Consider the following 14,103-nt stretch of genomic DNA (forward strand, 5'->3'; position numbering starts at 1 on the left):
GCTAATGCACCATAGGCCTTCTTACAAGCTCTATTCACCTGAGTGGCAACTTTCAAAGATCTATGAACATAGACCCCAAGATCCCTCTGCTACCGTTAACCCTGTATTCCGCATTCTTATTTGTTTTTCCAAAATGGACAACCTCACACTTGGCAGGGTTGAACTCCATCTGCCACTCCTCTGCCCAGCTCTGCATCATATCTAAGTCCCTTTCCAGCCGACAACAGCCCTTCTCACTATCCACAACTCCACCAATCTTCGTATCATCTGCAAATTTACTGACCCACCCTTCGACTCCCTCATCCAAGTCATTAATAAAAATTACGAACAGCAGAGGACCCAGAACTGATCCCTGCGGAACTCCACTTGTAACTGGGCTCCAGGCTGAATATTTACCATCTACCACCACTCTCTGACTTCGACCGGTTAGCCAGTTTTCTATCCAATTGGCCAAATTTCCCTCTATCCCATGCCTCCTGACTTTCCGCATAAGCCTACCATGGGGAACCTTATCAAATGCCTTACTAAAATCCATGTATACTACATCCACTGCTCTACCCTCATCCACATCCTTGGTCACCTCTTCAAATAGATGATGACCTTGAAAAATGTCCATATTACAGAGGAAAAAGTGCTGATGTCCTGAAACAAATAAGTGGATAAATCCCCAGGACTTGATCAGGTCTATCCTAGAACTGTGTGGGACGCTAGGGAAGTGATTGCTGGGCCCCTTGCTGAGATATTTGTGTCATCAATAGTCACAGGTGAGGTGCTGGAAGACTGGAGGTTGGCTAACGTGGTGCCACTATTTAAAAAAGGTAGTAAGGACAAGCCAGGGAATTATAGACCAGTGAGCCTGATGTTGGTGATTGGCAAGTTGTTGAAGGGAATCCTGAGGGACAAGATGTACATGTATTTGGAAAGGCAAGGACTGATTAGAGGTCGTCAGTATAGCTTTGTGAATGGGAAGTAATGTCTCACGACCTTGATTGAGCTTTTTGAAGAATTAACTAAGAGGATTGATTGGGCAGAGTGGTGGACGTGATCTGTATGAAATTCAGTAAGGCATTCAACAAGGTTCCCTATGGGAGGCTGGTTAGCAAATTTCGATCTCATGGAATACAAGGAGAACTAGCCATTTGGACAGAACTGGCTTGAAGGTAGAAGACGGAGGGTGGTGGTGGAGGGTTGTTTTTCAGACTGGAGGCCTGTGACCAGTGGAGTGCCACAAGGATCGGTGCTGGGTCCACCACTTTTCATTATTTACATAAATGATTTGGCAGTGAACATAGGAGGTATAGTTAGTGAGTTTGCAGATGACCCCAAAATTGAAGGTGTAGTGGATAGTGAAGAAAGTTACCTCAGAGTATAACGGGATCTTGACCAGTTGGAGCAAGGGGCTGAGGAGTGGCAGATAGAGTTTAATGTAGATAAATGTGAGGTTTTGCATTTTGGAAAAGCAAATCTTAGCAGGACTTATACATTTAATGGAAAGGTTCTAGGGAGTGTTGCTGAACAAAGACGTTGGAGTGCAGGTTTATAGCTCCTTGAAAGTAGAGTCGCAGGTAGGTAGGATGGTAGATTAGATTACTTAGTGTGGAAACGGGCCCTTCAGCCCAACAAGTCCACACCGACCCTCCGGAGAGCAACCCACCCAGTCCCATTCCCCTACATTTACCTCTTCACCTAACACTACGGGCAAATTAGCATAGCCAATTCACCTAACCTGCACACTTTTGGACTGTGGGAGGAAACCGGAGCACCCGGTGGAAACCTACGCAGACACTGGGAGAATGAGCAAACTCCACACAGACAGTTGCCTGAGGCAGGAGTTGAACCCGGGTCTCTGGCGCTGTGAGGCAGTAGTGTTAACCACTGTGCCACATTTGGTATGCTTCATTGGTCAGTGCATTGAGTGCAGGAGTTCAGGCATGTTGTGGCTGTGCAGGACTTTGGTTAGGCCACTTTTTCAAATATTGCATGCAATTCTAGTCTCCTTTCTATCAGAAGGATGTTGTGAAATGTGCGGATTCAGAAAAACATTTACCAGAACGTTGCCAGGGTCGGAGGATTTGAGCTATTGGGAGAGGCTGAATAGGCTGGGGCTGTTACCTCTGGAGGTTCAGGGGTGACCTGAAAGAGGTTTATAAATCATGAGGGGCATGGATAGGATAAATAGACAAGGTCCTTTCCTTGGGGTGGGTGAGCCCAGAACTAGAGGCCACAGGTTTAGGGTGAGAGATGAAAGATATAGAGACCTAAGGGACAACTTTTTCATGCAGAGGGTGGTAGGTGTGTGGAATGAACTGCCAGAGGAGGCGGTGGAGGCTGGTACAATTACAACATTTAAAAGACATCTGGATGGGTATATGAATAGGAAGGATTTTAGAGGGATACAGGCCAAGTGCTGGCAAATGGGGCCAGATTAAGTTAGGATATCTGGTTGGTATGGACAGGTTGGGCGGAACGGTCTGTTTCTGTGCTGTACATCTTACAACTCTATCTGATCTGGGTCCTTGCTTGTGTAGATTAGCTGCTGCATTTCCAACAGGAATGGCTACACTTTTTGTGGGAGGGTTTAGGGGTGGGGGTAGGTGTGTTACATTTGCTGCAAAGTCCAGTGGTCAAGGCAATAGTACACCTGTCCTCATCTCCAGTTTTCTTTCGACAAAAAGCAGTATGAAGTTGATCCACTGCCTTGTAAGTGTTGGCAGGAAAGGACCGTATATAATACGGATTCTAAGTTTTAACACAGAGTTATGGTGGAGGGACGATAGGCACTGAATTAAAACAGGTTATTCCTTCAATTTATTTAATTTGTAATGTTGAATTTTGGAATCCACAAAGACATTTTGAGGGAGTCGATAGGGAAGTTTGAGAAAATGGCATTGTAGGGAACATAGATGGAGGTCTTGGGGCAAGGGGACTGCCAATGGAGCAGAGCGGTTACTAGGGTTGAGCAGACAGCTCAAGACAAAAGAATTGAATGTAGTTAGGGGTGGCAGGAAGAGATTGTGACGGTGGGAGGTATATGGATGTAATGGGAGCAACGAAGCATGAACTGAAGGAGGGTATGGGAGAAGAACCATTTTAGGTGAATTTGATTTGCACAGCTCGCACTAAAAATCCAGTTTTAGGCATTTGGGTCGTTCCTCAGTTCTCCATGCTAATATCATTACCAACATTACCGAACAACCTCAAAGTGAAGCTAAAGGTAAAAGAAATGTGAAATGGTGTGGTGAGGGGAGAAGAAAGAGGGTGACAGTACAATCGTATGAAACAGTAAGAGACAAATAAGGAAGAGGTGACTTGCTGTTCAGTGTCCCAGATGAAGACAAATAAAATCTTGCATGTAATATGAGGGTCTTGTCCATTTCGCTGTTGCTTTCCACGTCACGAGTGTGAGGTATTGTTACTTCATGCTTTTTCTGTGCTTTTTTGTGTATTCGTCATGTATTCCTATTTACCGATATTATGGGGAGTCAGTCATTACTGATAGTTCTGGGATAATGTGTGTTCCGGCAGCGCGATTTGGCTGTAACGTTGCTGAAGAATGAGGTAGTGGTGTTTTGGAGAATGCTTACCTCTGCTGGCAATAGCATGATTTCAGCAGGGATAGATTCGTGCACTTCATTCTGCATAGGCGCCGATGTTCTTGCGGTTCTGCACATGTGATGTCAGTGCAGGTCTATGTGCTGTTCTGCGTAAGTGCAATGTCAGCTGCCAACAGAGCAGCTCTGAGTTACTGTACAGAGAGCAGCTTTCTTAGATTTTCAAAAATGTACTGTGTTAAATTTACTTTGTTTCATAAATTTGATTTCAACCTTCATTCAGGCTGTGCTATACTTTGCATTAGGCTTTCGGGTGATTTTTGGGTGATCATGAGTGATATTATTTTGCTGCTCTGCCCTAACCCCTCTTTTCCCATAGGCTCCATTATTTCTATTAAGCGATTTTTCTATTAAGCAAAGTTTTGGTGGAATGCAATGACGGCATTATAGGAGAACTACCTGTACGTTTTTTTCTTTTCATTCAACATTTCTCTGCTAACTGACTACAGAAGTGAGCAATCTAAGTGCAGTAAGGATATCTTGCTTTCTGTTTTATTTCTGATAAGAAATAGAAAAGATTTTACGATAATTTGAAGGACAGTTTTCAGATGTAATGCAGTTGTGAAATGTGTTTTAACTGAAATTCTTTAAGAAGGTGCTGTTTCTAAGTTACCGTATCTCAGTTGATGCCTGTACTTTAATTTATATCTCTTCCTCCTTTTTATCTCATTTGTGTTCTTCTAGGTGAAGAGGTTGTACTTGAAAATTTATTTAAGCTGTTTGCTCAGCTATTCCAAAAGATGGACTAAAATATATGTTCTTCTTCCTTCAAAGCAAAATGCAAATCTGTAGGATTTGATTGATGCGAGTGAATTCTGCAAATATTATTGTAAATTTGTGACTCCTAGCAGAGAGTCATAGTCATAGAGATTTACACATATAAACTGTCTGAAGTTTTTTAAATCCTGTGAATAGACTAGGCAGATAAATAGCCAACGAGAACAAAAGCAGAAGATTTTAGAAATATTAAGTGTTCATTAATATTTTAGTGTTAATGTTTCAATGGTCAGCCCAGGTTTTGGACTCTTTGGTTGACTCACTTAGCTACAAAGCAAAAGGAGTTAAAATTAGCAAATTTAAAATCCATTTCAAACAATCCACGTGTTTCTAATATTGAATTCTGTTGGAAAATGCTCAGGCTGTTGTCAAACGCAAAATCCATAAATCTATTCAATATTAAACAGTATGTAAATACAATCTTACTTTGTCATATGAATAAATTTGAATCTTTTTCATAAATTATATAAAAAAAAAAGTGTGAATGTGTCATGAGCTATTGTTTCTAATATGTAAGAAACTTAAATAAGATTATTTTATGCTACTTTCGGACCTAATTTAGGATCTTTCTCAGAGGATAAAAGATTTAAAAACCTGATTATCTTCTGTGCCTTTATTTAATTAAAGGCCTTCAATGGATTTAAAAGCATGAAATTTATTTTGTGATGCTTTGATATTATGGACAAAGTTAAATAAAGCAGGAAACTGGAGTGCTTTACAGTTTTCCAGGCAAATGATTACGGGTGATTTGCTCCGGTTCCTTGTTTAGCTGGCTGGTCAATTGCTCGTAAATATGTTTTGAATGTGTTGTGTTGCTGTTCCTTTAGGCTCCTAGCAGTCTTTTGGAAGCCCTTGAACAGCATTTGAATACACTGGAAGGCAAGAAAAATGCAGCTGGCAGTAGGTAAGTTTGCTTCTGTTTAGGTTTTGTATTTTCATAAAGCAAGTTCTCACTTGATATTTGGCTATGCTTGCTACTTGCAACTGCATAATTTTTAAATGCTATTATACTATTTACCACTGCTGTAAAGTAAATGAAATGCTCGTATAAAGCTATTGAGTGATTTAATTAACTGTCAAATTTTGTACTGCAGGAAAGAATCTTTCTATCTGTTGACTAAATAAGTTCATAAATGACATGGAATTTAGTCGTTGATACCTCATAGCAAGTTTATCTGTGCAAAGCAGTAAGCGATCAACAAATTAGTGCTGTAAAATTAACTTTAAGTGATTGACTAAGTTTACCATGAGCAATTTACACCTACATTTTCCATTTTTCTTGCAGTTGACACGTCCATTTAGCATGTAAAAGCCAAGTAAATGTTTTGGGGAGAAAAGGGTCATGGTATCATGAGTTCATTTCAAGAATCATTTTGTTTATTGTTTTTGGAAGAGAATTGAGGAACTCCAATTTTTATTTGAAGATTTAATCTAGTTTGAGAATATCAAACTTGAATCCATACAAAGCAACTAACCTGATGCCAAACTTCTGAGTATTTTTTCTATTACAATTGTATCAATTGCACAATTACATTATAATTTTTATGGTGGAGATTGTGGAATTGATGGCAGGATTTATTTTAGTTTCTTGCTGTCATTGGCAGAATTGTGTTTGTAAAGGAAGGGATTCAGTTTAAGTCACTGTGTGCAACTGTTAAACATTTGGAGATGGCAGTGTAAAGTGAAATGTCAAATCATTAGAATTAATTTGCATTGCATGTGCTATTGTATATAATTGAAGCAATCATGTTATGATCTCTATGGAGAATGTAAACTAAAAATAATGACATTCACTGGAAGGCCCATGAATGGAGAAAACTCCAGCAGAAGTCCACTTTTTGCAACACTGATTTTGACTGGTGTTAAAATAAATGTAAACTAAGTATGAATTAACAGGCAAGTAACAGCCTGTGCAAACTACAAATTATGTGTGGAATAGTGGATACAACAAACACTATCTTGTGAGATCACAAGCCTTTGTACCACATCTGTCTTTTCAACTTGCTTTCCAGAATGCAAAATCTTGCACTTTCCTCAGTTTGGACTTCATCCTGGAGTCACCTGCTATGTGGCTCCACTTCATCAGAATCTCCTGAAGATAGTTGTCACTCTAATGTCACCTGCAGTAACTCATATTAGCTAGGTTCACAATAATCTTGACAATGCATACTTCCCCCAGGGACCTCTTTATCTGAATCCCGTTAATAAACATCGCAATGCAATCTGGTCGGCTTTGGGAAAACCAAAGTAAAGCAATGGAACTGTCAAATTTTCAATCTCTGTCACCTTGCTTTTGGATTTCAGTCCTTTTGTTTAAACTGTTTTACACAGCTGCTTGCAGACATGCCTCTGTTCTTTATGCTGCAATGCTCTTTTGTCTGCTGTATTCCTTTGTCATCTCCAATATTGATCTATCCTATTGGTACTGCTTCTAGGCCAAGAGTCATCAGGTCACAGAACTAGTATTTCTTGTCATTCACAATTGCCATCACTACATTTACAGTTGATGCCAACTGTTTATAGGGGCATGGAGAGGGTAAATAGCCAGGTCTTTTCCATAGGGTAGGGGAGTCCAAAGTTAGATGGCATTGGTTTAAGGTAAGAGGAGAAAGATTTAAAAGGGACCAAAGGGGCAACATTTTTATGCGGAGTGTGGTGTAGAGATGGAACGAGTGGCCAGAGGAAGTGGCAGAGGTAATATAATTACAGCATTTAAAAGGCATTTGAATGGGTATATGAATTGGAAGGGTTGGGAAGGATGTGGGCTAAATGCTGACAATGGGACTAGATTAATTTAGGATATCTGGTTGGCAAGGACAAGTTGGATCGAAGGGTCTGTTTCCATGCTGTATAGCTGTATGATTCTACAACTATGAAAGAACTACCAGAGGTACAGCAGGTTGAAGGTCTTTCTGAGCTCATCATTATATGCTCCCACAAAAAAAAGTTGTTACAAACCTTCTGCAATTAACATTATTTAATTTGCATATTTAAAAACTTTGAGAAACAATTGATCACAAGGAATATACCCTTGAGAACTTAATCTGTCATGGAACAAGTCAAAATTTTGCTGATTTGCTGTGACTATAAATATTACAAAGTTGTTTGGTTTCGTTTTAAACATAAAGTGGAAGTATTAAATAATGCTACTGAAGCATCAATTTGGTACTGTGCAGGCTGGAAGCATACATGGGTGAGTTCCATTCTGCTTAGTTTCTTACCAGAATTGAGTTGAAAGCTCTGCTTCCTTGAGAAAGAAATGAAATTTAAACCAAATATTATTATTAATAAGGTTACTGCCACATACCTTTTTACCCTTTTGAAATGGAAAAGTGATTCTGGAATTAAAATTCATGTTCAGCAAACTGAGCGGATTGTTGCCATTGGAGAATGCTATTCAATTAAAATTGAAAAATTCTAAGATGTGGGCTTTTGAGCTAACAAATAGCAACGTATCCCCTCTGAGTATAAAGCCTGTGGTCTGGATGGCTCGTCAGCTTAGCATCCATGTTGTGATAAATAATGGAATCATAGTAAGCAGGGGATGACAAATAAGTAGAGAAAAATAAACTGATAGTGAATAGCCAGAGTTTATTTTGAAAGGGAAAGTCTTGCTTGATCAACCTTATTAAAATTATTAATGTAATAGTGTAGGCAATGGTAATATAATCTAGGCAGTTTATCTTGTTTTTATTTAAAAGTTACTTTGATACAGTGCTCCATAATAGACAAATGAATACGGTTGATGAATGTGTAGTGGTGGAATAAATGGTTAGCTAGCTTCATAACAAAAAGCAGAGTGTGACAGGTGAGGACAATTCTTTGGAGTAGCAGTAAGTGGGCATTAGTGTTCCTCAGTGCTCTGACCACTGCCATTCAAATTTACCTGAACTATTTGGATTCTGGGTCCAGAACTGGCACATGATACCAAATTTGTATGTGTCATAGGGACAGGATGGTCAACATAGGGGTTTGCAACAAATTACAGGGAAAAATTAATAATTTTGGAAGAATGCGTAAGGAATTATCAAATTAAGCTCAACACAAAGTAAAGCATTTTGGTAAGAATAAGCAGTCTCATTACTTGGAAGGTGCAAAGCTGGGTGAGTTTGAGGAACAAGGGGTCTGGGTACAAATTCTTCGATGGCTGAAATTTGCACCTAAACTTAGCAAGGCCACAAAACAGAGTACATCTAACAATAGGCTTATTTTCTAGAAGGATACAATCAAAAGTCTGAAAATTATTCTAAACCTGTATCAAACCTGTTCCAACCAGAATTTCAGTGCTACCTCCAGTTTCTGGTTGATGTTACAAAAAGCTTTTGAGTTACTTAAGAGGGTTTGGGGGAAGATTTGCAAGGATCAAGAAAAGATTGTCAGGCTGAGATTTGTTTTGGGTTCTGATAGGAATGGATAGAACAAGAACGTTTCTACTGTGGGAGAGAGCAAAACTAAAGGCCGGTGATATAAGATAGTCATAAAATAGGAAATGCAGAAAAACTCTCTCTGCCCATGCCTTTGATTTAATGTCGAAGGATATTTATGATAAGCTTATGAGAAAAAAGGGGAGCAGAAGGTTTGGCAAATCAAATGGGGAATGGTGGAAGGACGTTCGAGTGGAATATAAATTTTAGCATGAGTAGTTTGAGTAGAGTGTCCTTTTAGCTATACAGTCTGTCCTATTTAATTATGTTTTCTTGTCCAGCCAAATCTAAGTTAATAACTACAAATACTGTGGACAAAATTTGTATTAGAGCCACAAGATTGAAATTATGTTTGAGTTCCTGTAACATTTATATTGCAAACGTGCCTTGAACTGGGAACGTAGAATTAAAAGCATTTCAAGATGCCAATAGAATAAGTTATGACTGAGAATTTGCGAACTTTGTTATTTGTAACAATTTCCAATTCAAAACCTTGTACAAAAGTATAAAATTGCACCTTTGTCATAAACATGGATTTTTTAAAATGTTGAGATTACTGAGATACAGTATTTTTTCAAATTTAAAAATGGAATAACTTAGTTTTTATCAAGTGACTGTTGAAACTTTACTTTTCTTTTATGGCTGCCATGGGATCTTAGTGAAGGGTAAGTTTTTAAGAATTTATTTACATGAGAATAGTATAAAAACGAGGAAGAATATCTGTCAAAACATAAAGCTGGAGATTTTTGCAAGATAAATTCAAGTCACCAGCTTTTTTCAGTTGACTCCAGTTTTCTCCCTCTGAAAAAATGGAATGAAGTTTCAAATAAAAGCAAAACACTGCAGATGTCAGAAATCTGAAGCAAAAACCAAAAATGCTGGAAAAACCTAAATCTGGCAGCATCTGTGATGACAGAAACTGAGTTAATTTTGTTTCTCTGTCCACAGATCTGAGTTTTGTCAGCATTTTCTGTTTTTTTTTGGAATAAATTTTATTGGTTGTGTTACCAGCTTAGTTTACCTGCTGATTTTATAATTTAGTCAACAGCTAAACCTCGTCCAGTCATTACAACAACTGGTTCAGTTCCATTGTTGAGAACATAGCCAGCAAATGACTATCAGATCTTCAAGTAGCTCATGGTATTCACTCTCACTTGAAGCAGTTCTTGACCCAGAGGCTGAATAAACTGGGAACACAAAAAAATTGAAAAACATTTAAGTTGTGTTCAGCAATATATTTCATCGCGCTTTAATTAAATGTATCCATGTTTGAATATGAACATGCAGTTTTATACTAAGCAATGCTCAATACTGAGACAGTTAGGGTTTCGACAATGCAAAGGCTTTATTTTATCAATGTGTACAGGGATGTAGCTCAAGATCTTATGTTATTTGTCACTTTTTTGTGTGCCCACAAACTGATAAATATAATTTGTACTATGTCTCATTGGAAAACTAAACCAGTCCTTGTTGAAATAAACAGCTTTCCATTGTGTAAGGTTAATTAAACTACTTCTGTGTCTATGTCCAGTGACCATGTCCCTTAAAAGTGCAACAGATTTTCATTTTTAGCAATTAGCCCTCTGCATGTTAACAAATTTGTACTTTTGCTTACATCATTGTGGTTCTGTTCATGTATCTCCTGTCTGTGCAGTTCTGAATTAAACTCAAGTTCAAGATTTGTTTCAACGCTTAAACTCTCTCAACCAAGGGTCACCTTACATGAACCTCCCATGCCCTTCCATATAACCATATAGTTGTTTGTTTAATTTCTGTGTTTCATGGGCACTCATAATACAATCCAGACAAAATAGGAGCCAAAGTAGATTATTCAGTGTCTAATGCTTGCTCCGCTATTCCGCAAGATCTTTGTGTTTCAGATTTCTCATTACCATCTCCGTCTGACGAGAATTTACCCACTTCTACCTTAAAAGTATTGTATGATACCTCAGCTCCACTCCTGTGTAAGGCAGAGAGTACTAATATGCCTCAACCCTCCAAGGGAAAATAAAATTTTCCTCCTCTTTCACCTCAAAGGGTGACTACTAATTTTAAACCATGCCCCCTAGATTTGGGCTGTCCACATCCACCTTATCAAAAACATTCAGGATCTTATACATTTCAATCATGCCACTCCTTACTCTTCAAATCCCACTGGAAACCAGCCTGTCCAACCGATTCGCAGAGGAAAAACCCACTCATTCTAGCTTTTAATCTGGTAAACCTCCTTTGAACCACCTCCAGTACATCTGCTTCTTGAAGGAAGTAAAAGAAAACTGCTCATAGCATGGACTCACTAGTGGCCTGTATAACTAAAACATTATGTTGTTTTTAATAGGAATTGGACAGTTAAGAAAGTACAGCTTTCAGTTAGCCACTTTTGATTATGTTCTACACCGACCTGCTAATGTTTTGTGACTTATGCACCAGAAAACTTAAATCCCTCTTACCTCAGTTCTGCAGTTGTTATTCATTTAAGTAATGCTTTTTTTATAATTCTTCCTATAAAAGTGAACAGCTTCACATTTTTACTGTTATCTATCTGCCTTTTTTTTTAATCCCCCACTTATCCAGCCCATCTTTTTCCCATCTATCTTTGTGTCTATTGTGAAATTCACCACCTTGCCTTGATTCCCTTCATCTAAGTCGTTTAAGGATGCGACTGGAAACATTAATTGAAGGTACAAAGAATACCAGATCTAACTAAGCGATTTATTTATTAATATTTTCTAAATTATACTACCTAATTTTCTGAAATTTACCATTTCTCATTGAGTGGAATGTTTCATTAGTTGATAAATGGCTATGAAAAATGAGAGCAGCTCAACACATCAATCCAGATAAATCCTAATTTGATAAGGTTACTGCAACTTGGGCAGAGGGTAAGGACAGATTGCAATATTAACTGGATGTACAGTTTGCATTGTTGGGAGGGAGTCTGAATTTTGAGCAAAGTGAAGAGAGGTGATAGTTTCCACATTTTTAAAACTTACCAAAGCTTCGAGCAGTAAATAGAGCTATAAAGTCAAAAGCACGAGAGTGCTAACAGCTGCACAGCCTATCGGGAAAAGCAGAAGGGCAGACAAAAGACAGAAACACTTATAATTGTCATTATTAACAGAATGTGAAGTGCCTAAATTGCAAGTGAATACTGAGTTCATTGGTGTATTTTTTTATATTTGGAATCATTTATTTAATGGACATGTATATTGGTATTAGCTTAGAGTTAAACTGCCTTTTAATTTAAATATCAAATTAATTGAAGTATTAATTAAAATGTGATGGAATGGGTTATTCCTCTAGAGTACACTTTTTATGGGTGTTCGTCAACATACTGTCAAATGAATATATCTGTGGAAGATATTTCCTCCACAAATCTCTTGGTCATCAGTCATTGAGCTGAAATATGAACTGCATGCGTGCTGATATGTAAGATTGTGGAGCGATTACCCAGGAAGTTTGTTCCAGGTACATCTTTTGAAGAGGTGCAGGATCAGATGCTGTGTTATGACAGAGTGCAAAAATGGAGTAGGAGTAGGCTAGTAGTCCTGCAGTCTGCTCTCTTCATTCAGTAAGATGATTATTGCTCTCATTCAGCTTACCCTTCTGCACTCTTCATTGAAGCAAGGTTGATCCCCTGGCTTGGTGGTAGAGTTGGAGATATGCCAGGCTATGAAGTTTGAGATAGTGCTAGAGTACAATTCTCTGACTGTTGGCCCATGGCGTCCCATGGATGTCTAGGCTTGAATTGCTAGTGTTCTGTTCGAAGTCTGTCCTGTTTGTCACAGTGATAGTGAAATGATGGAGATGTTGCAGTGTGAAGGCAGGACTCCATCTCCACAAGGATTATGCAATGGTCAGTCTCACCGATATTGTCATGGACAGATGCATCTGTAGCAGGCAGATTGAGGTCTAGTATGTATATCTGTAATGCTGCTGCCAAGCCAGGACATTGAAATTCCCTGCCAGGCATGTATTCTGTGTTGTTGTCATCTTTTCCGCTTTCTCCAAGTGTTGTTCAACATGATGGGGTACCGAGACAACAGCTATGGGAGGACTGTATGTGGTCATCAGCAATGGTTTCCTTTCCCATGTTTGGCCTGATGAAATTTTGTGTGGTGTGGTATGGAGTTAATGTTAAGGATTCCCAGAGCAACTCCTTCCTGACTGTATACTACGCATACCCAGGGATGGTGATGATGGCATCCAGGATGTTACCTGTAATTCCATGAATATGATCGTCACAGGGCTGAGGATGTTGTATTTAAATGCATGTACTGTACAAAGAAGGTATCACAGATTGAGGTTTGCAAGTATGATGTGGATATCGCAGAGAGCTACAGAGAGGTGGGGCTACCTTCTTAGTAAGAAATGAAATTAATTCGATTAGCTAAAAGCGATTGAGAGTTGGAAAGCGTAAAGTCTGTGTGAGTAGAGTTGAGGAACCACAAACGAAAAACACCCTGATGGAAGTTGTGTGCAAGCTTCCTAGCGGTAGTCAGGATGTGGGGCAGAAAATAAATCAAGAGATAGAAAGGCATTGTCACATTAATAATGGGGCTTCAATATGTAAGTAGACTAGGAAAACCAGTTTGGATAATTTGTGGAGTGTCTAAGAAATGGTTTCTTGGAATAGCTTGTGGTAGAGTGCATTAGCAACAGGCAATTCTGGATTTCGTTATATGTAATGAGGCAGACTTGATTAGGGAACTTAAGGCGAAGGAATCCCTCGAGGACAGTGACTGTAATATAGAGTCAGATGTACAGCATAGAAACAGACCCTTCGGTCCAACACTTCCATTTCGACTAGATATCCCAACCCAATCTAGTCCCACCTGCCAGCACCTGGCCCATATTCTTGAAAACCCTTCCTATTCATATACCCATCCAAATGCCTCTTAAATGTTGCAATTGTACCAGCCTCCACAACTTCCTCTGGCAGCTCATTCCATACACGTACTACCCTCTGTGTGAAAAGATTGCCCCTTAGGTCTCTTTTATATCTTTCCCGTCTTACCCTAAACCTATGCCCTCTTGTTCTGGACTCCCCGACCCCAGGGAAAAGACTTTGTCTATTTACCCTATCCACGCTCCTCATAATTTTTTAAACCTCTATAAGGTCACCCCTAAGCCTCAGACGCTCCAGGGAAAACAGCCCCAACCTGTTCAGCCTCTCCCTATAGCTCAAATCCTCCAACCCTGGCAACATCCTTGTAAATTTTTTCTGAACCCTTTCAAGTTTCACAACATCTTTCCTTTAGGAAGGAGACCGGAATTGCACGCAGTATTCC

The 14,103-nt window shown here is 39.0% G+C and overlaps 1 protein-coding gene across 24 annotated transcripts in view; it reads left to right on the plus strand.

The window, feature by feature from the left end:
- snap91a (synaptosome associated protein 91a) overlaps positions 1–14,103 on the plus strand; it is a 222,718-nt gene that overhangs the window by 103,261 nt on the left and 105,354 nt on the right. For 22 of the 24 annotated variants that reach the window (XM_043685664.1, XM_043685669.1, XM_043685700.1 and 19 more), the window contains 2 exons: positions 5,216–5,292; positions 9,472–9,477. In XM_043685664.1, coding sequence (XP_043541599.1) covers positions 5,216–5,292; positions 9,472–9,477 — 83 coding nt within the window. The remainder of the gene's footprint in view (positions 1–5,215; positions 5,293–9,471; positions 9,478–14,103) is intronic. The other 2 variants (XM_043685682.1, XM_043685726.1) reach the window with 1 other exon arrangement.

Source organism: Chiloscyllium plagiosum, chromosome 3, assembly GCF_004010195.1.
Source record: "Chiloscyllium plagiosum isolate BGI_BamShark_2017 chromosome 3, ASM401019v2, whole genome shotgun sequence".
In the NCBI taxonomy this organism is placed as follows: Eukaryota; Metazoa; Chordata; class Chondrichthyes; order Orectolobiformes; family Hemiscylliidae; genus Chiloscyllium; species Chiloscyllium plagiosum.